The sequence below is a fragment of the Cydia fagiglandana genome, chromosome 2 (genome assembly GCF_963556715.1).
Source record: "Cydia fagiglandana chromosome 2, ilCydFagi1.1, whole genome shotgun sequence".
Lineage (NCBI taxonomy): Eukaryota > Metazoa > Arthropoda > Insecta > Lepidoptera > Tortricidae > Cydia > Cydia fagiglandana.
The window spans coordinates 19,072,593-19,100,140 of NC_085933.1; the positions used below are offsets into that span (position 1 = coordinate 19,072,593).

Consider the following 27,548-nt stretch of genomic DNA (forward strand, 5'->3'; position numbering starts at 1 on the left):
AACATAGACCTACGTGCATATGCATATAGTTCAATATCAGTTTTTTGACACTTCGGTAACGTGGCGTCCGAGTGACAGCTTTTGTGTTTGACACGGCGTCGAAAAGGTTAAATTTGTCGTAAGTAATTTTACAGGAATTGAGTTCAGTCTCAGTGCGGCGAGCTCTTATTTGCAGCATTTATATTAGCCTTCTAAAAGCGGGCTATGAACACGAATCAATACAATTCCAATCTTAGACATGTAGGTAGCACATGTACCTCAATCAAAATTTAATTTATTTTCAAATGAGACTCTATGCATTAAATATTTAAAGGTATACTAATATCCTTGTTTATTAACTGTAACAAATCATTATTATCATTTATCACAATTATCACTTTAATCACGTCCACGTAAACTAGGACCGAATCCTCGGATACCTACACTTAACCCAATGCCTGCCCGGGAAGAGAGGTCACATGTCACTGTTTGTCCGTCTGACTCATGCGACCACTTGCGGCTTCCGTCCTGAGTGACATTCAGCCTGATTCGACTTTAAGATACGTCAAATTTGATAAAGATACGATATGGATCGGATATTTTGTCAGTGTCGAAAGTGACGTTTCTTCAAACAATAATGTCACTTCTAATACTTAAGGGGTCCACTGATTAACAGTCCGCCGGGCGGTATCGGCCTGTCAGTTAGAACAAAATTTTGACAGTTCCGAACAACTGACAGCGGACTGTTAATCAGTGGGCCCCTTTTGGTACCTACATATCCGATCCGTATCGTATCTTTAGCAAATTTTTGACGTATCTTAAAGTTCGAATCAGGCCGATTGTCCTATGCGGATTGGAGGGACATAATTATGACAGTTCAACAATCTATTTTTCTAAGACATTATACGTCTACAATACAAGATATGTCTACAATTTTGCACCTTACTCCTTTGTAATAAGGCGAAAAGTGTAAACATATCTTTAACGTCGACTAATTTCGCCGATTGTCCTATGCGGATTGGAGGGACATAATTATGACACTTCCACAATCTATTTTTCTAAGACATTAATACAGTCGACGTCAAAGATATGTCTACAATTTTGCACCTTACTCCTTTGTAATAAGGCGAAAAGTGTAAACATATCTTTAACGTCGACTGTACAAGTGAAATCAAGGAGTCTGATAAACGCGGAGTATTATAAACGCGGTAGCTTGTGAAACTTTCATGCATTTTTTTATACAAATAAATTGCTAATTTTGTACGGCCACACTCCGTTGTCCCAGGTTGAGGTCGTCTGACTCACACGTCAACTGGGGCTTCACCAGTCCCTTCAACATTGCGCCTTGTAAGGATTCGACGACTTGTAAAACATTTGATACCCTGATATCAATTGTCTCTGTTAGGTTGCGATTTAAAAATTATTTTACACAACTCCTGGGACTATAGTTCGTTTTTTTTAGCATTAGAAAGAACTCCACAGAAGCAAGCGTGCAGTTTTTATCAGGCTCTTTAATTGTTAATAATTATTGAATTATCTAATGTAGCATGGTCAATACATATAATTTACTTCAAATTATTACCGCTAAAAGTGCCAGATTTGGAACCACAAGCTTACTTCTGCGAAGTTCTTTCTAATGCTAAAAAAAACCTACTTATTTGGAACTGTGGAAGTTTTAAGTACCTACGTCCTACACGTATGATAATTATTATTTTACTTCTTAAAAGTAGGAATAGACGTACGCTGTGTTAAAGTATTTTCCAAATAATAGCCTTTCTCAGTTTCCTTGCTAGCCGGATAGCAATGGTACCTATTGTTATCCGGCTGGCAAGGAAACTGAGAAAGACATATTACTCCTCTCCACTGAGAAGAGCCCTGTTTCTGAGTGTATAATAATATTATTAGATTTAGATTAGTGGATATATCAATGAGACGTTATTTCAGCATAGATAGGTAGGTAGACTAGGTAGTACCTATCGAGTTACTTTTCCCTGATTACAAAGTTCTTTATTATTGAGTAGGTACTTTACTTTAACTTACAATCTTTAAGCGGGAAAAATCTTCCTTTTATAAAATCATACGTAACGAAAGAAAATTTGAGCCACCTTTCAGAAATAATTGCTTACATACGAACTCTGAGCTTAGGTAGGCATTCACAACAAATTATATCACATCACATCAGACGAACCAGTACGTGTAAAAGCCTGGCTTTCAATTACACGTAGTTGTTATGAGTTACTAGGTCAAGTTATTATAAGCGCAAGCTTACGGGGGTAAAGTATTTTTGAATGAGGTAATGCTTAGCTGAAATTGAGTAATCCCCTAGAAAGCAATTGAAAAACTTGTTTCGGGCTGGAGTGTAATTATTCTACATAGGGTACATACGATTTAGACGGAAAATTTCAAATCTAACTTTCTGATATTGTTCAACTGCACATCTGATGGTGATGTGTCGTGATTTATAAATAATGTTGGTTAAAAGTAGGTATTACGTACGGCATAAAGTAAGGGTGGGTAGGTCAAATTCGTATTATAGCCATTATAGATACTTACTTACCTAATACATGATTAAGTACACATATTGTTTACAATTTACAAATGTAGACTGCTAATTTTAATTTCGCTATTATAGCTTTATTCACTATGCAACCAGAAAATAGTCCAAATATGACCGTTCATTGAACCCTTCGTTGTTTCAGTTAAATAAAATACAGCGTGTTTTTTTTTCAGAAACTCTGCCAAATAGGTAATTGTTGAAACGGGCACAGTACTCCGGCGTGCTCTTTGCATAAACAACCGCGACGTTGGCCTCGGTAATACTGCTAACTTTTTTTGCGACGAGAGTGGGAAACGAGTTTGATTTATGTAAACTTGGCTCCTATTTCAGTACTTTTATTAACTGAGTTAACAAATAAGCTTAGAGTAAAGTAAAAAAATCTTTCCTGTTTATTCTTAGAGCGGATAAGGTGCGCATTGTCGCAATGGAAATATGAATGATTGAATTGATTGTGAAATGTTATTAAAATATGAAATTGTTATCCCACCAAAAACGTGTTCACACATGACAATGATTTTACATTGCTAATATTGCCAAGACGAAACCATAAGGCTCATTCTGTCAAAAAGTTATCAGATCTCTTGTAGAGCCAAAAGTTTCTAACTCAACAAGCCCTAACTTCACAAACTCTACACCTTAGTCAAAATATGCGCCTTGGCAAGGACACTAATAAAAAGTAACTTAGTGTTTGTTTTACAAGTCGTTGTTTAACGCCTTGTGCTAATATTGACACCCTGAAGAGAACCGTTGACTTGTCGAGTCATAATAGGTACTCATAACATAATCAAAGTTGACTAGATGACCAGCGACGACTCGAGCTATTTCAAGTTCGGAAGTGCCCACTATACTTAGTTGGGGACATACAGATAGAAACCGTATTACAATAGTTACAATACTAATACACACAGTAGCCAGGCTTAACGTGTTAAACCTACTCGTGCCTAACACATATCAGCCATCACACTCCGTTGCGGACAGTGGTATTAGACAGAAGTCCTAAAGTAAATACAAATACCTATCTAGTCTGTGTACAACGAGTAAGGTTTACTTCCGACCATTACAAGCACCCATACAAAAAGTTGTAGACCAGGTATACATGTTACACAATTACCTAGTTCAGTAAGCAGGCAATTCATGTTAAATCCGGTTTGCCCTCCTTCCTGTCCGGAGAAGCGCTTGCATGGCTTCGCTTTGTTCTTTCGCGATAATACATAATTAAATTTTAGCGTTTTGTAAATATAATCAGTGTTAATGATAATGAATGTTGATGTCAATAGGCAGCTTACGCAGTTGGGATTTGGGAACTTAAATAAAAATAAAACGTTTTAACCCAGTCTTTTCCGACATGGTGGTGAAGACTTTATCGTGCTATTTAAGCCTAAAGTAATGATTAAAAAATGTTTTTATACTTACCTATACGTAAGTACTTCTAGGTTTAGATTGTGAATAATAATTGATTCAGTGAAGCGCGGGTTCTTTATTTCAAATAATAATATGTAAGCATTGGAACATAAAATACTTCTAATAGACAGAGGTACCTAGCTACCTCTCTCCTAGACCTACCTAAGTCGAGAGGAAAGCTGTTATTTTTAAAAAAAACCGGCGATGTTACGATTCCCAACAGTCGCAGCAAAGAGCAACCGATTAAATAAAAACAAGTCTTAAATATTATAAACACACGAAATGATTACGAAAAGTTGTCTTCGAAATCCCTATTAAACTGGTTCAGCTTCTTTTGACTCACAGAGTTAGCACCAGTAATTTATATCGTTTGAAATGTTAAAGTGGCCGTAAAACATTTATACTGAGTACTTGAAAAGTTTTTTAATAGCCGCAATAGGTACCGCCTACCACCGCTTTTCACAAACGCCCAATCGAGTTTTTTGACGAACCAGTGGAACATGATCCCGGTAGCCTTAACAAGTATGTGTTAATCACTGACATTTATACTGGTTTCCTCGAATCTTTAATAACTCTAAAATCATCATTATGCTCCTAGCGTTTATCCCGTACTGTGACGGGGTCCGCTTTCCTGCTTCCACCCTCAATCCCCCGCCTTCAACTCTTCACTAATCGCTTTTAAGCGATATAAATGTTGCCATTATTAAACATGAACACCCAAAACGATGTTCTTAGTCGTCTGCTTTCGAAATTTCGTTTCAAGAATTATTTTTGTCATTAACAGTAAAATGGGTTTTACAATATGTGCATACATTCATGGAAAAGGACGTACCTACAAAGCGCTATAAATGTACAAAAATATGGCGCTCTTATAATTTCCAAAAGTATTTCATTAATTTTAAGATAATGAAATTAAAATCTAGGTATATTAATTTTGCATTCACCCATTGTTCTGGCAATAAGAAACATGTGCATTTGTGCAAAGCTGAATGTCTAATGTGTTCAGATTAGGACTAGGATAATATAATAGGTACAGTCGACGTCAAAGATATGTTTACATTTTTCGCCTTATTACAAAGGCATAAGGTGCAAAAGTGTAAACATATCTTTGACGTCGACTTTACAGTATACAGACTTAGGTATATCTATCAAAATATTTGTACCTAATTTTAGTGTAGGTAGGTACCTACCTACGTTAAGGTACATCCTATTTCAGAGGGATGCATTTTAAGAAGTTAGGCTCCTGCAAATCAACAAATCAATATATTCTATATTGAAATTTAGGACAAACCGTAAGATTAGTTCAAAAACTCATAGGTAAAGTACCTACCTACTCAGACTTCATAAGTCTTGCTAGACGCGCCTTTCGTAGGCTTGTATTTTAATAAGCCGGTCTGAGATTTTTTAGGGTTTCGTTTCAAATTTATTTTGGAAGGCGTATTTATAAGCTTCTTTATTTGATTATTACCCTTAACTTAGGATATCTGTGATATAAACACACAAATATATGCCAGTACCAGAATTCTAACCCGACCTCCTGCTTCGAAGGCAGGCTCAATAAGAACTATACGGCTACCATCACTTTGGCATTGACATAAACGCTATCGTGAACGTAATTTACTTTCTATATAGGTATCTCTTTCGCACTAATATGTCAGTACGAGCGAGATGCATAGAAAGTAAATTACGTTCACGATAGCGTTTATGTCAATGCCAAACTGATGGTAGCCGTACTTGGTTAGGAGTCCGATAAACGCATTTTTCTTTCCAAAAGTTAAAGGTCTGACACAGGACACAGCGGAAGTGTGAACCATGTAACCTGTATCTTTTTGATAAAGAAGGCAGAAGATGATTGGAACTATATCTATAGCCGAATGTTAAATGGATGACTTTGGGCTCATAAAATTCATTTTGACGTGTTCAATATTTTAAGGGCGTTTAATACAATAAAATATTTTATTTATAATTTAACTGCCAGAAACTTATTTTCAACGGAACCCACATTTAACCCGTAAGTTTAAATATGAATGCCTATATTATACGTGCAGTTAGTATTTGTGAAATGCAAACTTGCACAAACAGTAGTCCGCAACGAGGTCGCGCAACGTCGAGATGCATTCATCCCGCTTTATTAATTAAACGTGATTAAACTATTCCTGCATTTCGCTATGACATGCGTAATAATACCTACTAGCTGAATTTAAGGGAGTATTTACCTCTTCAGATCAAAAACAGAGTATCGTAAAGCTCTGCAAAGTGAAGATTTATGCGCTAAAAGCTTATTTTCATGAGGATCGACGCATACGGTTAACTTAGAAAGAACAAAGCCCCAGATAAAAGACAGGATATGTGCTTTTATCTGACAAAGGTTGCTTATGGATTTTTTTTTTAAATTACTTAATAAACTTTAATCAATTTGACTGCTCGTATTCGTGACAACATTAGTAGAGGTAGGTCATCCGAGCTGAAAAAAAAAACTGAATCTCTAACGTTTTCTTCTTGAAAGAGGGTCATTTCATTGTACGAGTAGGTATGTTTAACTCGTTTGCCTCTTTCCTGTAGACATCACAAAGTTAAGAGAATTAAAAGCGAATTTTTACTGCACCCTAACTGGCAGGATAATTTTTTTCAGTACGTGTGACTCCAATACGATAAACATGTGCCCAGGACGTTAAATTTCATTGTCTCGTCCACTGAAGGGACCTTTTTCCTAAATGTGTTTGGCCCTAGAGCGATAGAAGCGAATGAACGACTCAATGAATGAACTTACTTCATTCTAAGAATCAGATTTACTATGTTGCCGGCAACGTTAAGATAAGACCGTCTCATACCTAAGTAACACCCATTGTTTTGTTAGGGACCTACTTCGAAACAGGTAATTTATAAGGTAAAGGGCCCCTGTTTCGGCAGGTTAAGGCTCTTGAGAGTGAGTTGAGAGTTTGTGTATTTTTTTTTAAATATTACTAAGCATATCAATACTTTGAAAGCTTTTGAATATGTTATATTAGTTCTTTGTTAATAATTTAATGTATAAACTGTAGGGTTTTAGTTGAAACTTTTTTTTATATGAATTTTTTCGTGAACCTCTTATTTGGCTCCCATTTCGTGATACAAATTTAGGCCAGCTCCTAAATTCGTGAATTCGTGTCCCCTGTTTCGGCATAAAGTTTTCTTAGAGTAATTGGTGATAAATTGATAATTTGCTGATAATCATTTTAAATATTTAACGGTCTTACCTACTTACGAATAATTGTAAGGTCAAATAAAAAAAAATAATAATAAAAAATGTTAAATTGAGAGCTAGCTTAAAGTTTTTTGTACTCGTCGACTTTAATGGTCGAATTAAGACTTAGGTAAACCATATGGGTACTTTAATACTTGATTAAAAGTCAAACTATTTAATTTAAATAAAAAATAAATAAATAAAATAAAAAAAATAAAAAATTAAATAAAAAAAAATAAAAAATAATTAAAAATAATAATTATTTAAAAAAATAATTTACTATCTTATACGTTAAAAATAAACATACACAAAAATAAATCAAATTTCAATAATAAATAAAATTGTGCTAGTAGTTAATATGAGAATATACGTGGAACATACCTTAAAATTTTTAACTCGGGTCACATTCAAACTCGTTTTATGAGAATTCTAGTGAAAAAAACATATACCGAATTTCGCTCATACGAAACTTCATGAAATACATTAATTGTTTTCTAATTTATTTTTTTAATTATCTTTGTTGTTATATTTAAAAACAAGCACTCAAAATGTATCTAGAAAATCCTTGATTCGTTAGTGGCACGAAATAGGAGACACACGTAAGATAAAATGACCGCTATTTCGTGAGTCGATTTATTGCAATTTTAAGTTATTTCTATGCATATATTCAATCTTTTTTCTTATCAAATCAATTACTAAGGAACCCACAGAAACACTCCCAAAAACTTTAATTCGAATGGGTTTAGCTTTTCCTTCCTATAAGCTTAACAAGTGAGAGCGCGCACCTTACGCCTAAAAAAAGTGCACGCATACAACACAGCTATTCGCGGCCGTCTAACAGTTTCGACCGTCGTATTACTCTTAGTTTAATCACTAAAATATTGGTTAACATTTTATTGAAGAGACTAAATAATACAGATTTTTTTCATATGTATAATTTGAATAAAAGATATTTGAATTCCTTATTATTTGCGCCCGAAAAAAAACTAACGAAATAACGTACTAACACGAACTTGGGGCCGTTTACCTTATTCATAATTAACATCCCCGTACGAAAACAAGTATTAGTAAGCGCCAGCAGGCGGCATGCGATGCAAAACAAGCCGAAATAGCTGCACAATATGATTGAGTAACAAGGGATAATTAGCGCACGTGGCTCTTAGCATAAACAACGCGGCTGTAAACTGAACGCATCAATGAGAACGTATGCGAAGTGAAAAGCTTTAAGCATAATTTTGAATATAGTATGATTTAAGCCTTAAGGTAAGGTAGGGTAGTTAAGACTATCACTCATACTGTTTGATTTGCCCCGAGCAAAATAAACTATGTTAGCCTTAACCCACCTTACCTACTTAGGGGTCATCCATTAATTACGTCACACCAATTTCTAGGTTTTTTGACCCCTCCCCCCCCCCCTTGTCACACTTGGTCACATTTGGCAAACCCCTCCCCCCCTAGTGTGACGTCACATTTTTTCTACGAAATCGCCAAATCGAATTAAGTAAGTACCTAAGTATTATTAATATTTTATCAAAATATTTTTGACGATATAAATATTAGTAATTTTATAACCCAAAACTGCTTAGGAAAGAAAATTAAACGATTAAAAACTTGTTATTTAAATGTACAGCGAACTAAATAATTTAAATAAATTTTCGGTTACTGATGAAGTTAAAGTGACGTCACAAAGTTTGTGTCTCCCCCCTCCCCCATGTCACAATATGTCACATTCCCTTGACCCCCTCCCTCCCCCTAAACGTGTGACGTAATTAATGGATGACCCCTTATAAGTACCCGTACACGTACAGGTATAGGTAATTCGTGAGGTAATTCAGACAGAAACGGATGGTGGCAGGGTATTTTTTTACATACGACGCTATGAAGATACATTTTTGTAAATGAGGTATATTCAAACGACAGTTTCTTCCAACAAAAGAACAGAACTTGAATAAGTAGGTAGGTATAGGTACTCAACAATGATAATAGTAGATTTATGACTTATGACTACCATACTACTAGTTACTACTACTGAGAGTTCTAAAGTTTCGTAGTCTACTCTATGCGATACTATAAGGGTTTAAAAAAATATAATAAGTAGGTACTTTTCAGGAGAACACGTAAGCAAGTTTTGAAAGGAATTGCCCCTGAGTCGTAAGGTTCCCTGTCTCTCGTAGGTAGTTCTTATACAAAGTATCTACTAACTAGTTTAGCACTTTTGGATTCGACAGTACATTTTGCAGAAAGTGTACATCGTCAAGTCATTTATCGATCATAACAGATATTGAGAAAAAGAGGGCACAGGAAGCAGCGCCAGTTATTAACGGCCGAGTGTACCGATTGGCACAGAATTCTCAGTAGGTGCTTGTTTTTAAAATCATTCGTCATTTCTACTTGAAAGTATTTTTGATAGGTACGTTTTTTTTTTACCTAATTAAGCCAAACAAATGTGAATTTCGGTTTTTTTCCGAATGTTAATAAATACACAAAAAGGAAGTTTGGGGTCATCCATTAATTACGTCACACGTTTAGGGGAGGGAGGGGGTCAAGAAAATGTGACATATTGTGACATGGGGGAGGGGGGAGACACAAACTTTGTGACGTCACTTTAACTTCATCAGTAACCGAAAATTTATTTAAATTATTTAGTTCGCTGTACATTTAAATAACAAGTTTTTAATCGTTTAATTTTCTTTCCTAAGCAGTTTTGGGTTATAAAATTACTAATATTTATATCGTCAAAAATATTTTGATAAAATATTAATAATACTTAGGTACTTACTTAATTCGATTTGGCGATTTCGTAGAAAAAATGTGACGTCACACTAGGGGGGGAGGGGTTTGCCAAATGTGACCAAGTGTGAAAAGGGGGGGGGGGAGGGGTCAAAAAACCTAGAAATTGGTGTGACGTAATTAATGGATGACCCCTTTCCGTTAATACTCACAGGCACGAGTTAAACAAATTTCGCGTTTCGGCGTAACGAATCAGGACATAAACAAATGGAGGAATAAACTGGACTCTTTGATCTCGGGTTAAACGGACGTTGTATCGGTTTATTTTATATTGATAGAGACTTTAATTATGGTATTCTAGGTCTGGATCTTTACGATGCGGTAAATGATTGCATTTAGAGTTCTTTTGAAGATTACACAATAAAACAATTCTAAAATATACTTACAAAATTAAGTAGCAGCAGACATAATATATGATATTTATGGCGTTATCGACGTGATAATAGTCATTTGTTTTACAAGGGGACAAAGTTGTGGTTTAAGTTTAATCCTTCGTCACTCTCGTGCTAATATAATACCTACCCAAGTCAGCGAAAGATTCCAAAATTATTTCGAAAAGTCGAATTATGAGCGTTGCTAGGGTTTCAAGGCACAAGGGTGTCAAGGGTTGAACAAACTTTGCTAACAAGTTAAACACAAAAATTTCACCACTCTAACGCAAGTAAAATACCTAACTGTAGGTATTTCAATAAATAAAATCCAACACTTTATCTTTCCTTATGGTCTTCTAACCCTTTATTGAACCCTTCGAAAAATAGTAAGAAGCAGTTTTAGATTATTTTCTTCAATTATCAGGTTTGTAACGCGGCTTGAATATGGTGGATATCATGTTTATTTTCAGGCAAAATATAACTGGAGAAAAATAATGAACATTTAAGTAAAAATCTGTAATATCGCTTTATTCAGGTGTTTCCTTTTAACAATTTTTTTTCTTGAACGTATTGTTATATAATGTAATATAATACATAAGGCACATGATTGTTGGCTGACAATATTATAATATAAGTGCATTTATAATTTAAACCGGCAACTTATTTTTGACCTTGTTGCAAATGTATGTGTATTTGGTAATGTGATACTTGAGCTCTTCCATCCCGATATTAGTGACTTCGCCAACCTCATCCGCTGGCGGTTCTGAAATATAAAACTCGATTAATACTTTTAGGGTTCCGTATCCGTAATTTGCGAAAAATGTCGAATACTGCTAGCACAAGCTTATCACTGACCTGAAACTAACATATTCGCTAACGTCTGCGTAACTTACAATCTATACATCTCGCTCGCACTAATATACCAGTACGAGCGAGATGCATAGGAGGAATTTACGCACACGCTAGTGAATTATGTCAGTGACAAGCTCATGCTCACGCTAGCGAATATGTCAGTGACAACCCGTGGTAAGGCTACTAATATCTATCTATCTTTTAAGCCCTTTTATTCTTAGTTAGAGAGTATGTCTCTTGGCTCAGTGTGCCGCTTGGCAAAGGCCTCCTCTAGCTCTTTTTCCATTGGGGTCTGTTCGGGCCCGCTGTGAGTTTGAGTTCATCCTACAACTACATCCTACTACTATATCACAAACCTAAAGTCAAATACCACTTACCTAAATTCTGCCACACGGAAGGGGGAAACACTGGTAGCTGAGTGAATACGTAAACTCGTTTAGACTCTCTTTTCACTCCCATATCCGCTGCTTTCGGTTTTCTTTGCAACGCCATGCGGTACCAAAAGGCAGATTTCCTGAGGCAAAAAAAGTAAGGTTGTTATTTATACGCAAAGGGAAGCAACTTTGTTTTGAGATAGCAGTATGGCTCCCACCAGTTTGACGCTGACATAATAATTCGCTAGCGAGTGCTTAACTTTTTACACGCCAATGACCCATATCTCCGCACCGCTGTTCAACGCCAAAGACGGATTAATTGGTCACAGACCACAGAGCAACATACACTGAGAGAAAAATCATCACCAGGAATTAAAAAACAGTTCTGTACTGGGGGAAAAAATGAAGTTTTAGTAATAATTATGGACGTTTCACTATTTCTGTAAAGTTTATTTATTTCTACAAACAGCTCAGTAATCCCAAATATAATTTCAACAAACAGATAATAGAAATTGCAAGAACTAATAGAAATTGCACAAGTCAATTTGTTCCTATTAGTTAACTGTCCTTGTCCCCGGATTAAGTTTATTTTTGTAATTCTAAGTGTATTTTTCTTGTACTTTTCTCTCAGTGTAGCCCTACCTACATATGCATAAAGTTCAATTTCAGTTTTGACACTTCGGTGACGTCCGAGTGACAGCTTTTGTGTTTGACACGGCGTCGAAAAGGTTAATTTACTTTCGAGTTTCGAGCGAGATGTATAGAAAGTACATAAGTTACGCAGACGATAGCGAATATGTCAGTTTGACACTGCTAAGGCAGTCGTGGTAAGGCCAGGCGTGGCTCAATCCGCGATTTCGTCGCTTTGCTACAGGTAGCTAAAAGTACATCCGTTCGACCCCAATTTTGGGGTTTGCCATAAGCCGCGCGTGGCGCTGTCGCCACCTAGCGGCCATATCTGTGCTGATCGTGACAGACGCGTTTTGTTACAGTGAGGCTTCTGTACCTAGTACTATTATTTATTCTGTGGTAAGGCTACAGTCTGTATTATTCACTTTTCCTGGTTACTTAGACGCAAGTTGTTGGCGATAATTACAGACGTGTTTATTAGAGGGCTTCGTTATCGGACACGTAGTGCTCTTATAAACGGTTTGTGAATATAATTCAGATACTCCTGGGGTACCCAGAGTTAACATTTGATGTTTACATTAGCGACTGACCGATTGTAATCCGACTGATGTATTGGAGCGATAGACAGGGAATGCGATCGAGATCACGCAGTCGCTCACGTAGATGTCAAATGCCAATTCGTGGTAGCAGTGGTTGACTACGTAATTGAGGTTGGGCATGGACGTCCCTTGCAACAGGTCCCTCATCAGCTATCTGACAGACTAACGGGGTATCTAGAGTCCGACCAGTTAGTCGTGTCACAAAAAAAACGCGGGAATTTCAGTACAAATCGCACCTGGCAATAAAATTACTATGAAATTAAATGACAGCTTGAAACTGACAGCTTATTTGATAGGAATAAAAGTTGGCATATAAAGAATTTAAAAAAAATAGCTTGTGACACGACTCGCTGGTCAGACTCTATCAGACATGTAGTGTTCTAACAGACGTAAAGTGAACATACTTGAGATGGTCTTGAACCACGTTGTTGGCGATGGGCATTGATGTCCTCTGCACCGGGTCGCTGATCAACTGGCCGACGGTCTTGACAGGGGACCGTTCTGACACGTAGTGTTCTAACAGACGGGCTGCGATTGGCTTTAGGTTCGCTAAAAAAAAACAATGTCACGTGTGGAAGTCTGTACCTAACTCTAGGCTATTATGTCACTCGTCGTGTAGACAAGTAAAATAGAGGTAAGCAAAGTGTAATTATATTTTTTAAGACGTCCAAATTAATGTTACTTAAAACTACTGTTACTTAACGATATCTTAAAAATGAACGTTATTCGCGGTCGGTATCAGGTGGATTATATGGGTGCTTGCCATTATCGTAGTATAATAAACAACGATACTTAGTTGAAGGGCATGTAACGATTAATGTAATATTAACTTACTGAAATCAGCTCGCAAACAGACTTCCGCTCGATACAAATGTTCCAAGCACACGTGGACTTGTGCAAATTTCATCAACAGGTTTTTCCAAGGGCTGATATCGATCTCGTCTGATATTAAAGGTACCTGAAACATGCAAAACAAATATTGGATACCTTTCTTTTCAATCACTAGGACATAGTTATGGTGGACAATACGTATGAACTGTAAAACGTTGTTTTTATAACAAGCCTGTATTACAACAATAGTAACACAAGACCTAAAACTAACAACTAAAACTAAATATAAAATATCTCTCCTAAGCTGCCCGCTTCTGGAATGGACCCTAGAATGCTGGCGGCGTTGCCCCTTTGAACCGCCAAACTTAATCTTTGAGCCAAGGAGCCCGCCCTACGGTCGCTTGAGACACCTATCAATCTGGCCGACATTTCCTTTATTAACTGTTTGGTGTCGGTCGACCATGGGCCCAGTGTTTCAATGGCGCCGACAAAAAAAAACTTTGTGCAATACACGTGAGAAAAGGTAATTCGAAACTTGTGTCGATTTAAAACACTCCCTACGGTCGTATTTCAATTTATCGCCACTTGTTGTGAGTTTTCTAGTTTTCGCACTTGTATCGTAATGGACTGTTAGGGAGACGACTATGGAAGAAGGAGAGGACAAAATGTATTTGTAAATACCTATTTACAGATACATTTTATCCTCGCCCTCTATGTTATGGAGTGGAACTTATGCCACTTGAACCTAAATTATGCAACGATCTTTGAAAGCTCCGATAGCGCTATGTATAAATTATTTTAGACACAACTACAAAAGTGCATGGAATTCATTCATAAAGTAGGTATGCACTTTTGTAGCTCGCTGTACATACTAACGCCATCTATTAAAGAACATCAGACAACGGTGCCCACGACGTATTTAATCATCATCATCATTCGCTTGCCCTTATCCCATTCATTTGGGGTCGGCGCAGCATGTGTTTTTTTTCCACACTTCTCTCTCATCCGTCATCTTAAATGTTAACGCCACAGACAAAACATCCTCCACACTGAGCATAGTCGCTACTGCCCCCTCTGCCACGCATACGGTAATTTTACTCCATGTTCGAGTCGAAAATGTCTTTGTGTGACGTCCGTGTCTTTGAACGGACAAATCACGGCACGGGACTTCGCTCACCTCGTCCCGCGCACCCCCGCATTTTTGGCATCATCGGTTGCATGAAATAATTGCTCTAAACTCGGTCTAGAGGATTCCTAGTCTATGGTTAACGTCAACTAGAACGTAATTTTTCATTTTTACCTCGTTAACGTCTTTCTTTTCAGTGACAAGTCCGTGTTTCTTGAGCGAGGCGAAGTCGTCGACAGTGAGCTCGTGGGGGTCGTCCTCGTAGAAGGACTGCGAGTCCAGCCGGATGGAGTGGTCCCCGGAGGACAGCGTCTCGAACGGGTTCAGGGAGAACTCGCCGCACATCGTCATGTCTTGAATGGTTTGGTTTATTTGCTCGATCGATTCGTGGGTTCTGAAAACATATGTGTATGTTTTTATTTAATTTTACTGTGTTGTGTTGTGTGAATGTAAGTACGCATGCATGCGCTCATCCGAACAATGTTAACTTACTTCTAAGTCTCATGTAAGTGAATTGTACAGTTATTATTATTTATTTATCGGAAGACCAACAGCACATCAAACATATTAACAATAAATCTGACGTCTCCTGCCCTGCACAAATCGGCAGACTGATTTGTACAGAAAATGGCAGCCAGTTACTAAATACTATAAGGGTACGGAAGATGTACTTAACAGACTGAAAAGTCCACACTACAGTACACTGATGCAGTATTTCTCGTACTTTGTGTGCACGCACAGCTCAAAAATTTGCTACAAAATCTGCTCAATCGTTCCCCGATCGTGCCGATTTAACTGTTACCACGATAGAAAGTGCTTCAATGAGCCATAAATAATCCCACGACTGAATTTCTCTCTTGTCGTCATAGTATGTGTACACTATCTGGTTCAAAATGTGGTCTGCACTCTAAACTTCAACACCAAAGGGTGCTTTAGTGTCGGAAAAAATTGGTGAATGGCCATATTTATTAAGTCTCAATAGTCGACAAAATTTGTACCTGTTATCGCTTGTCCAGATGCCAGCAATGAAGAAGGAATGTTCCAAGAGACTCATGACTCTAGTGTACTCCCACATGGTCTTCTCAGTGCCGACTTGCGCGACGAGCGACAGCGCCTGCGGCGGGCTGGCGCGCAAGTTCTTTAGGACTTTGGACGCTTGGGAGTGACCGCGGGATAACTTTAGTACCAACTTGGATAGGTAAGTCTTGTTGTTTGCGTCTATCTGAAAAATGAAACAAACTTATTAGGCTTTGAAGTAAGAAAGGGACAATTAGTAAATGTCACGCGACATATGTCGGTGGGGACGTCTCAGACTATCAGACGCCACGTCTGTTACAATCGTGAGACCACACATGCGCCCTCGGCTCTCGACTGCTCCAAGGCAAAAAAAGAGAACGCGTTATGTGACTTGATTCACTCGATGCGTTAGAGAGGGACAACATAATTCGCTGTCAAAGATGGCTGAGACTGAGATCCCGTATGTAGCACTGTGGCCAACCTAAACTAAAAATGAATTCTATTTACCTATAAACAGAATTCATTTTAGTATAAGGTGGTTAGTTATAGAAGGCTGGTCAGTTATTGAAACCTTATACCAAAATAAATTCTATTTATAGGTGAATAGAATTCATTTTTAGTATAGGGTGATCAATTACTAACTGACGAATGACCCTATTTATCGGTATTCTATGCTTCACTTACGAATGGTCTTATCTTTCCACTGGATATGAATTTGAGGGCTTGTAACAGTAACGTCACAATTTCTTCAGCTGTTTCACAATCTGGAATAAACAAATTACAAGATTGTTTAGTAATTTTATACTCACTGTAAGCTATACGAGTATTGTACAGTTGTACAGGAACGTGTCAAAATCGTCTGACAATGTCCGCGGGACCCAGCCCTCCTACGCTTCCCTACTGGCATCTACTTGGTGGCTATGTGTAGCCCACCTAACCAGATGTATGCGATAGATGTGGCCGGCCCAGTCCCAATTTGAGTCTGGACGTTCTTTGGCCAACGTCAGCATCAGCAATGTGAGTTTTAGAGGGCAGCATAGTATTCCGTTATTCGGTTGGTCCTTTTAACACCTAAAATGCTGCGCTCTATACCCTAGGCAGGCGTGGCTCACTCCGCGATTTCGTCGCTTTGCAATAGTTAGCTACAAGTGCATCCGTCTCACACCAATTTTGGTGGCTAGCAATAAGCCGCGCGTGACGCTGTCGCCACCTAGCGGTCATATCCGTCCTAATCGTAACAGACGCGTTTGTTAGAGTGAATCTTCTGTACCTAGTACTATTATTTATTCTGTGCCCTTGGGGTAGCCAAGAACCTTGATCAAAGCTTTCAAGGATTACTTAATTATTTAACATTTAAGTTATCTGTACCTCTCAATATATCCCACAGCTTGTATATAAAGTCGTTGCTGGAGCCTTCCGCGTTCATGACAGATAAGCACTGCTTGAGCGTGGTAGTGTTTTCTGTGACACAAACGCAGCCGCCTTCGGGATACTGCGCGGTGTATGCGTACGCTTCTGTTTCGTTTAATAGCTGGTTTAGGCGTTTGGAGTTGTTTGGGTATTTTAGGCTTGGGTTGGATAATCTGAAATAATTAGATATGTAAATTAAAAACTTTGAAAATTAAGGGGATAATAGATAGGGCAGAGGCGAGGGCGTAACTAGAGTGAAAAAGTAAGATGCCCGCAATTTGCGAACTTTGATGTTCGCGGTAGGGGCCTACCGCGAACATCTGATGTCAATAGTCGTTTCCAAGGGACCCCTGTATAAGACAGTCAAGGATATAATTGAAATATTCATTATAGCTCAGTTGGTCAAGCATAAGCCAGTGAGGAGCTTTTACATTTCTTCCTAAATATCGAATTGTTAATTCCTTCCTTCTTCCTATATTTCTTCTTTAAATAGTTTCTACAAGACCAGCAAGCACAAGTAATTTTTTTTTTTGTATTGAGTAGAAGTTGAAAATAAACTATATTTTTACCTGATTTGAGCAGTCTCCAAGTTGACAGAAGAGCTGCCAGCAGCTGTCATGTCAACTAGTATTTGGTTGATATTGTGCAGTGCGTACACAGACTTCCAGATTGCATTGCAGGGACTTGCTAAATGCCCTACTATCACTTCTTGCTCCTGAAACAGATAGTTTTATAAATGTTTAGTTTTTAAGAACTTTTAAAGGTAACATAAAATGTGGATGAACTTTTCAATTCTATTTAGACATATGTAGCTGCATAGCTATACCTATATTTCCCAACTTATTTTGGAAAAAAATATAGATATGTGAAAGTGAATCTATATAGCAAAAGCTTTATACGTCGGTTTTAAACGAGAAATAATAGCTGTATAATAATACCACTGTAAAGCTGTATAATAAACAAGAATCGAATCAATTCAGCAGTCATTTGTTTTAAGAAAATGATTTGAAAAATATAGGTAGGTATAGATGGTCAAGCAAATCTTGTCAGTAGAAAAAGGCGCGAAATTCTAATTTTCTATGAGACAATATCCCTTCGCTCCTACATTTTTCAAATTTGCCACCTTTTTCTACTGACAAGATCTGCTTGACCAACTATACTTTGTTTGACAATGTTATTAAAAAAGTGCACTTACAAAGTTAACTTTGCAGCTTATGAATGGAGTTATAAGTGTGTTTGCCGTCCATTCACAATGTAACTCTGTGACTCCTCCGTGGGGCGCATTCAGCAACTCATCAGTGTTGCGAGAGCTGTATGACATGCCTGACAGCACATATTTGCAATCCACTGATATGTTTACCTAGAATTAAATTAAATTAAACATGAGTTGAACAGGAAAGGCCTTTGCCTAGCAGTAGGGTACTATCAGGCAAATAAAGGTATACATTTATTATTTCATTTTATATGGCCAGCTGATGCTTGTACGGTTAAATCATAGTTCACACTTCAGATAGCATAATTTCACTGTTTTAGATAGTTTTTCAAGTCTATTTTTAAATTGATAACTGTAACAAGTCCTCTTGACATTAGCTGGTTTTTGCTTGCCCTCTTTGGGGCCAATACAGATGCCAACTGCAACATCGGGGAACAGTTTCCATACAGTTTGCAGTCTGTCTGTACCAGCCCTTAGTGAAGGGACTTGCTGTCCAAAAATAAAAACAAAATTGGTGTCTACACTACTTAATAGTGATGTTTGGATTTTACTTTGGCAAACTGCTGCCTGGCAACCTGCAAGTCAAATTAAAAATGAATGCTTACCAAATCTTCATTTAGCCCTTCTTCCTTCGCAAATTTCTCCATAATATTTTCAACATCTACTTCTTCCAAGCACATAGCTCCATCATAAGTAACAATTCCTCTAGCAAACTGTTCTTCATTTGATTGTATAGTTAACAACAATGGTTTACCCTCGGACTCCGGGTTGCATACTACCCACATAGGTATGCTGTCTTCAGATTGCAGCTTTGATATACCCATATTGTAAAGGTTTGCTATTTCTCTGCATTAGAACCACAAAACAAAGTTAATAAAATAAAGCTTCAAATAATAAGTTATCTGCAATCCTGTTTTAGATTTAGGGCCAGTTAAAGAGTTTGCTAACTTTTTATGTATGGAAAGTTTTATAGTAAAGCGCTAGGGTGCGCCGGCTGACGTTGAGCAGTCTGTCAAACGTGGTTGGTGCAACTGTCCCTAAGACTAGGAATGGTTGCAGTTATATAGACCTAAGAACCTGACATAGCCCCTAATGTATAAACATTGAAACTAGTGGCCAGTGGCAGATTTAGTCTTTGCCGCCTTATGCCTCAGACCCTGTAGCCGCCCCTTTCTCAGCACCCATCATATTGACTACATTTTGAGTTATTTCTTGCTATAATCAGCAAATTTTGTCACAATTTGCCGCCCTAGGCCTGAGGCCCTACCGCGAACCACGTTCGACGTGTTGCCTCTCTATGGCACTTGTAAATTCATACGTAAGTGTGACAGGGAGGCAACATGTCGAACGTGGTTCGCGGTAGGCCCTCTGGGCCTACTTGGCCTTAGGGCAAATCTGCCACTGCTAGTGGCTTTGTGAGCTGTAGACCTCACGTTAGGCTTAGAAACTATAAGGCTTCCCTAACGCTACAACAAAAAATGTAGCACCTACAAATAAAATCCTAAAACTTACCTAGCCTTATCAATGCCAATTGGTACATGATTGCTTTCATCCTTGCTCCACAATTGAGCCTCTTCTGATATAAGTGTATCGTCCAAGATTGTGTGCAGACTCAAGTCCAGTTTAAGTGGAGACCCAGTTAAATCCAATTCCTCTGAAATTCCAGTACATAAATTATGAGTAGTAATAAATACAGTATGTAAACCATAGCAAAAATATGATCTATACTATAAGTTCAAGCAAGTTACCTTTGGGATTTTGATTAGCTTTTCCTGTAGTATCCGCATACAGCACATTTTGTTTAGCCTGTGAGAAAGTAGCAGTTTTTGCAGTTTTAATTGTTCAATGGAATTGTTATAGATATTACTAATAGATAAGGCCAAACGAATATATTACTAGCTTACCTTTAAATACACCATAATAACATCACTAGATTTTTTTGTATACATTTCAACGTAGCTTGGACATTTTTGTCTTTCTATGCAATATTTTGGATACAAATCTAAAATTGGCTGGAGAGCGGTGTTCATTTTATTAAAGATTTTTTATTTAACAATGAGAAACAATGCTATTTTGTTTTAATTGTTCGTAACGATAAATTTTATTTTGAAATTAGAATGAATGTATACTTTTTTAACAAATGACAGAACTGTAGAAAAATTCAAGCGCCGGATTCCAAGTTTTTGAGAAACAATATTTAAAACATTGTTAAAATCGTTGATTTTTGTTACCCTAAGAAAGTATACTTCTTTATATTTTATTTAACTCAGGGCAAGTTTTTACTCAATTATTAGGATAAATCTTCAAAACAATTGCTGATTGCGATTTATAGCAGTTGTCATAAAATATCGTTTACTCAAATAATCTGGGTTGTACTAGTGACACGGCAACAGATGGCAGCGCTGGCAATGTAGGTAAAGTAGGTAAAGCTTCTAGCAAATTTAAAAAATGTAGGCGCAGCAAAGGGATACCGTCTCATAGAAAATAATATGAAATTCGGGCCTTTTTCTACTGACAAGATTTGCTTGACCATCTATACAAACTTTTGCGATACCCTTAATGATAGGTCCGTGTGCGATACCTTTATCGGGGATCAGCCCAACAGAATGTGATGGAGCCACAGAACGCGGGCATCTACAGACCTTGCAAGAATTTGCAGACTAAACAAAAATAAATATACTAAAACACAGCCAATTTGTCATTAGGAAAGGCGCGAATACATACACATACCTATTTATTGTTATCATTTGTATCTCCGTTTTAAAACTCTCGGGTCTTTCGAGCCCGGTCATTTATAAGGCGTGTGTGGGGATATGGATCCAACACGTAGAGGCCGTTTGGAGAGATTTGATGTCATGTAGAACGCCTGCTGGAACCCATTCACGGGTACATCAATAAATATCCGTGAACCGGTTTCAGCAGGCATTGGAAGCTATTGTAAAGAATATGGTCAGAGTACTGGTCTATGGTTTAAGTTTGGGTGGAAAAAGACTGGGCTATTGCAAAGAAGTCCGGACACCTGCCATAACACTGTTTTCACAAGTTATCAAGACAGGTGGTGACTCGCCACTCGTTAGATGGGCACCTGATGCGCCATCGTAAAGACGGCCAGGTGCAACACCGACGTGAGCGGCTCAGGGGTGTCGAGAGGTGGTGCTGCGCTTTCTCCGAAGTTACTCGCGGCGTTATGCCCTTTAACACTTCCACCCCTGGAGCATATAGCTCTAACGACTCCTCTCTGGACGGCCAATGAAGGCAAGCCAGAGCTGAGAGTCCTGCGGGTCCCCTTGGGGTCCACTCCGGCCGACGAAGACACGCCGGAGACGAAGACCCTGACCGACTCTCGGGAGCACTCGGGTCCGTGGGGTCGTTACTCCCCAACAGCTCGCCACAAGCTGCCCTGCGGGCTTATTGTTATTATTATTGTGTAAGCAGGCAGGCAGTTGTGACAACTGATATTGCCTGTATCCAGTAATCATTAATAGTTATCGTTGACAAGTAGATGTATTGATGTGTCTGGCTAATTTATTTTTAAATTGGTTCACATTTTGTGCTGAAACCACATCTTCGGGGAGTTTGTTCCAAGCCCTCACTACTCGGTTGCTCAGAAAGTGTTTGTATGGGTTACTGTGGGACCTATGCCTTTCTAACTTTAAGTGATGACCTCTCAGACGGGTGTTGTTGTTGCGCTTGAACATCTCATGAAAATCCTTGAGGTCATAGTGCCCAGACAGTATTTTGTATGTTTCTATTAGGTCTCCACGTTCTCTGCGGTGCTTAAGAGTAGTGAGCTTCAGTTCCTTCAGTCTCTCCTCATACGGCTTGTTCTTAAGTTGCCTTGATAGTTTTGTGAAACTCCGTTGAACCTTCTCCAGTATATCTATGTCCTTGGCAAAGTAAGGACACCAGGCTTGAAAAGCATATTCCAGTATGGGTCTGACATAGGTTTTGTAAATTTTTAACATCATTTCTGGTGTCAAGGTTTTGAAAGCTTTTCTAATGAGGTAAATCAGGCTTCTGGCTTTCTTTACCATTGTAGAGATGTGCTCTTCCCACTTTAGATCCTCTGAGATCTTAACGCCTAGGTCAATTTGTGTTTTTACAGCCGTTAGTGGAGTGCCATCCAAGTTGTAAGTTAGGCGGGGGTTCCGATTTCCTATGTGAAGTATAGTACATTTGGCAGAATTCAGATTGATTAGCCATTCTTTAGACCAGCTTGCTAATGCATTCAGATCATCTTGTAGATGGCTGTAATCTACGAGTGGGTTAGCAAATAACTTGGTGTCATCCGCAAAAGTACTAATACTGCATTTTAGGCGACGCGGCAGGTCAACTGTATATAGTATGTAAAGCACGGGGCCCAAAACTGAACCCTGTGGTACTCCACTGTGTATCTCTCGTTGCCGTGACTAGGTTTCACCAACTCTAACTTTAAAGGTTCTATACTGTAGGAAGGCCCTTATCCATAATAATAGTTTCCCACGGATTCCCAAATGTTCCAATTTGTGAAGTAGCCTCTCTGTGGGAACTTTGTCGAAGGCTTTTTCATAGTCAAGGTAAATGACATCAGTAGGGTCTCTCTTGTTAAAACTTTTACTCCAGGCAGAGAGGCAAGACAGCAAGTTAGAGACTGTGGAACGATGCGGGCAGAAACCATGCTGTTGGTCACCTATCACACAGTGCAGAGCAAGAAATTCTCTTATGTGTTTTACTAGAATTTTCTCCATAGCTTTGCATGCTACGCTAGTGAGGCTTATCGGCCTGTAGTTAGATGGTTCAAGCTTATCTCCTTTCTTGAATATTGGTGTCACGGTGGCTGTTTTCCATTGCTTAGGTAACGTGCCCGTATCATATGATGCCTGCATTATCTTGGCTAAAGGGCTGACCAAGGTATCGCACTTTTGCAGCAGTGTAACAGGAATATCATCCGGTCCTGGTGCAGAATCTGTTTTCATTTATTTAATGACTTGTTTAACTTTATCTGTAGAGAAGGTAATGTCTACAATATACATATTTCGCGAATATCAAATTTTCTATGAGATATCAACACTTCGCCCTATATTTTTTAAATTTTTCCGCCTTTTTCTACTGACAAAGGTGCTGTGCCAAAGTATACAATGGGTAGGTACGGTCAGCCAAGAAAGTTCCCTGTTTCCTGCATACTAGCCGTACTGCTGTACTGTTTGCTGTATATAGTTGCCTGTTTTCGATGCATACTAGTAGGTAACTTGGTTTTTTCGGGGACTAGAGATGGACGCGCCCGGGTACCTATTACTGAAGTTTCGGCTCTATACCTATTTATTAGCAATTAGTCAAAATATATAGTAAAATTGCTCATAATTATTAATTACAATAAACATTAGGTAAATACAGTTAGAACTAGTTAGACTAATCCCAATAACGCCTAATTTCATCGGTCAGATAGCAGTCGCTTTCGTAAAAACTAGTGCCTACGTCAATTCTTGGGATTAGTTGTCAAGCGGACCCCAGGCTCCCATGAGCCGTGGCAAAATGCCGGGATAACGCGAGGAAGAAGATTAAATACAGTTAGAAAACGTGGTGAAGTAAGTATGGAAATAAATAATAATTTGTGTCATTTCTAATGCCTCGGGTACTTTCTCCCTCTGGACGTGGAAAAATAACCATTTGAAGAATGACCCCGGTGGGAAAATAGGGACAAATCAGAAAATTAATCAATACGCGAGACGGCTGTGGGTACTCTAAAAATAGTCATATTACAATGCGCTTATGAACGTAGAATAAACCTACACCGGCTCCAACCCTACACCTCTGCCTCGAGATTTAAATCCCCCCTCAATTGGAGAAGGGTAATAATATCCCAATATCGGAACGGCAACAAAGCCTTGCCTAGGGTAGGCCTATTGGCTATTAGAGTTCGAATCGCATTAGGCCTGGCGCTTTAACTTTTAAATCTAGTTATGGCGACGATTTTTTAAGTATGAGCAGTTTTCCAATTAATAATAATTAATATAAATATTAATTAGTAAGCGCTGGTGGCCTAGCGGTAGGAGCGTGCGACTTGCATTCCGGAGGTCGCGGGTTCAAACCGTAAAAACTAGTGCCTACGTCAAATCATGGGATTAGTTGTCAAGCGGACCCCAGGCTCCCATGAGCCGTGGCAAAATGCCGGGATAACGCGAGGAAGAAGAAGATAAATATTAATTAGTAATTTGGTAGTTGTAGGTATCTTAAGTAAAATAAAATATCTCGTCAATCACATCACATCACAACACCTGGCTCATAGCATGCCTTTAATTTACCAACCCATTGTCTGGGGTCACTGCCTGTGATGGTCTGTGTGTGGCTAATTGGTATGAAATTTAATTATACGTACTTAGTTAAATTTATCCAAAAAATGCCTACAAAGATTACAAAGAATACTAGTTTAGAATTTCGTAAACAAATTCTAAATTGGGATTTTACCCAAATTATCAGAGCAAAGGCATTAGCTTCGTTACCTGATCATGGATAACCGAGAAAGTAATACCTACAGCAGATACGGCACTGTAGAAATCGCCCACTTATTACCGTGCGGTTGGCGTCACACAGTGGGCTTTAACGACTGAAAAGCTGACTTGATACAAAGTTGACTTGATATATTATACGGGTTGCCTAGGTGCAATTAGGTAGTTCATAAATAGTAGGCAAAAAGGTTAAGGAAGATTGAAAAACTATGTAGCTTTACAATAAAAAAAATCGAATTTGTGTGGACTTATGACTGGAGATGTAGAGATGTAGGTAGATGTAGTATACATGGACGCTCGGTCGGAAATAGGTGGGCTGTCGATCGCTTTTTGCATTTATTCAGCCCAATTCTCTGGAGTAGAAGCTACGGGTTACTATACGGGCGGCATTTCCACACTATTCTCTTCAAATCTTCTTGTTTCCCTGCTGAACAGAAAGACATCTTTAAGTTCAACGTCATTTAGTATTTTCGTTTCCTCTAATTCTTCGAGGCTAACAAACACTGTAACTTTTGCATCAACTTCTGAACAAAAAAGTACCTACATACTTATCTAAAAATTACTTTCTACAAAAACTATTTTGAACATTAATATCGGTGAGCCATTCATAAGTTTTTTCCAATAACTTTCTCACTTTATTTAAAAGGATGTAGTGGCGCGAAAAGCACGTTCTTTTTGCTTAGTAGGACTTTTTCATATCGTACTCGTATATGTAGACCTAAGCCTCAGAATCCTTATTTTGCGTGGCCCGATACGCACTTGGCCGGTTTTTATTTTGTAATGCAATATCTGATACTAGTTAGTACTTTTTAATCCAGGGTCTGATGCCCACCTTCATTAACCGCGAGTGATCACATAAAATCTGACGGGATATATCCAATCAAACAAATGGATGCTGTTCTCACTCCCAATAAAAATCCTCGCTTTTGTTTTTTATCTTTCCTTTTCCATTTCCAATGTTATTAAACAACGTTAAGTGCCTTACGCTGTTTTTGAGGTTAAATGCATTGGCTGTTACCGCTGGGTGTGTTTACTTGCCATAATGCGTAGGTACCTTATTTTTCTTTGTTTTAGACATTGTTTCGTTGGTAGTTACTATTTGTTACAAGCTCTTGTGTATCGTATCGTAGGTATGTACATAAGTGGTCAATACTTGCAAACCACCTTCCGATCCGATTGAACTGAAATATTAATTATTTATTATCATGACTTATCCAAGCACTTTCAAACACACTATAAATTAGGCTTCGCTTTAGCTGCCCAAAAAAAGTAAGATAAGATTACAAGTAGGTACCTACCTAAGATATACTGTGTGTTTGATGCCGATGCATCGCATCCGCAGATTTTTTTCATAATAAAAAAACCTAAGCAAAAAGTGGAATGACAATATTATTTAACGTGTTGAAAGCAGGGTCTCATAAAGATAATGTTAGGCTTTAATCCATATACAACTGTATAAAAATCAAATACTTTAACTAGAGCTTCCCTTAGAATATTATACAAAATAACACTTTCATACCTTTCTAAAAGGTAAATGGGGTTTTGATTGTCCATTCTAAAAGCCGAATGAATTAACGCAAAATGAAATAGGTAGGTACAATCAAATGCGCATAAAAGGAGCTTTTAAGTCCCTGATAGTCGCGCTACAGCTCAGGTTTTTCAACTCTCAGCCTACTCAATTTGTAAGCGTCATACTAATTGCAATATAATTACGTATTTAGACCACGTAACTAACAACTATTGCTTCTTTTTTACTTTACCCAGAATAAAATGTTGGTTTTAAGCCAGCAATGCACATGTGTCATACGAAAAGTGGCGTTCGATAGATACCTATACAGCTAATCTGTTTGGACGTCAGGCGGTTCTACATACCATTAAACAATTGATAGTTTTTACAGTGATATTGAATTTCGTAGAATATAGCGTCATTGAGGATTTTCCTCAATGACGCCTTTATCTCCGAAACTAATACTGGGTGTAAAATAAAAAAAAAATACACAAAATAGTTCTTTACCTATGAATGACAGGAGAACCTATTAGACCTGTGCAGTCAAGCGTAAGTCGGACTTATGTACGGAACCCTAGAAACGCGAGTCCAACTCGCACTTGGCCGGTTTTTCCTTTTAAGGTACGGAACCCTAAAAAGAATACTTTATTAATAAATAGGTGTATAAATTTAGGGGACATCTTACACAGATATACTTACCTAGCCCCAAACTAAGCAAAGCTTGTACTATGGGTGCTAGGCCACGATATACATACTATACCTATAGATAAATATATACTTATATGTACCTGCATAGAAAACATCAATGACTCAGGAACAAAATATTAGTGTTCATTACACAAATAAATGCCCTTACCGGGATTCGAACCCAGGACCATCGGCTTCGCAGGCAGGCACCCGCTAGGCCAGACCGTTTGCCTATGTAGGACCTAGAGGTAAATCTTGGTTTCGGTGTAAATACCTACCCATTCCCCTTTCGTTTGTTTTCTTATCTACACAAGCTACATGCATGTGCGTGGTGCATGTCAAGTTGTATGCTTTCTTCCGGTTGGGACTGTAGGTACCTACCTACTTTAAGCTTACGAGTCAGATAATAAGGTCTTAATAACATGAGATTAAGAGTAGGGCTCATTTAGACGATGCGAGAACTCGCATGCGAGTTTCATTATATTGCGGGTTTTGA

At 38.2% G+C, this 27,548-nt stretch overlaps 1 protein-coding gene and 1 long non-coding RNA gene across 2 annotated transcripts in view; one reads left to right on the forward strand and one right to left on the reverse strand.

Annotated features, from left to right (window-relative positions):
• Positions 1 to 27,548, forward strand: part of LOC134678305 (uncharacterized) — a 154,146-nt gene that overhangs the window by 72,370 nt on the left and 54,228 nt on the right. The gene's annotated exons all lie outside the window — the stretch shown is intronic.
• Positions 10,823 to 20,500, reverse strand: LOC134678019 (protein zwilch-like). Its single transcript, XM_063536458.1, has 14 exons — positions 20,278 to 20,500; positions 20,122 to 20,179; positions 19,886 to 20,027; positions 18,979 to 19,219; positions 18,356 to 18,520; positions 17,730 to 17,875; positions 17,119 to 17,333; positions 16,435 to 16,514; positions 15,732 to 15,955; positions 14,908 to 15,127; positions 13,611 to 13,734; positions 13,181 to 13,325; positions 11,551 to 11,687; positions 10,823 to 11,084 (listed from the first exon to the last, which is right to left on the reverse strand). Exons 1-14 carry the CDS (start codon positions 20,401 to 20,403, stop codon positions 10,969 to 10,971), a joined length of 2,139 nt encoding a protein of 712 aa, XP_063392528.1. The 5' UTR covers positions 20,404 to 20,500; the 3' UTR covers positions 10,823 to 10,968.

Bases quoted from the DNA above. Each gene is read 5' to 3' on its own strand.
- LOC134678019 (XM_063536458.1), bottom strand. From the start codon at position 20,403: ATGAACACCGCTCTCCAGCCAATTTTAGATTTGTATCCAAAATATTGC. The intron at 16,515-17,118 runs GTACAGATAACT...TGTTTATTCCAG, and splicing joins GCTGTGGGATATATTGAGAG to ATTGTGAAACAGCTGAAGAA. The intron at 15,128-15,731 runs GTACAAATTTTG...ATATGTTTTCAG, and splicing joins ATCTGGACAAGCGATAACAG to AACCCACGAATCGATCGAGC.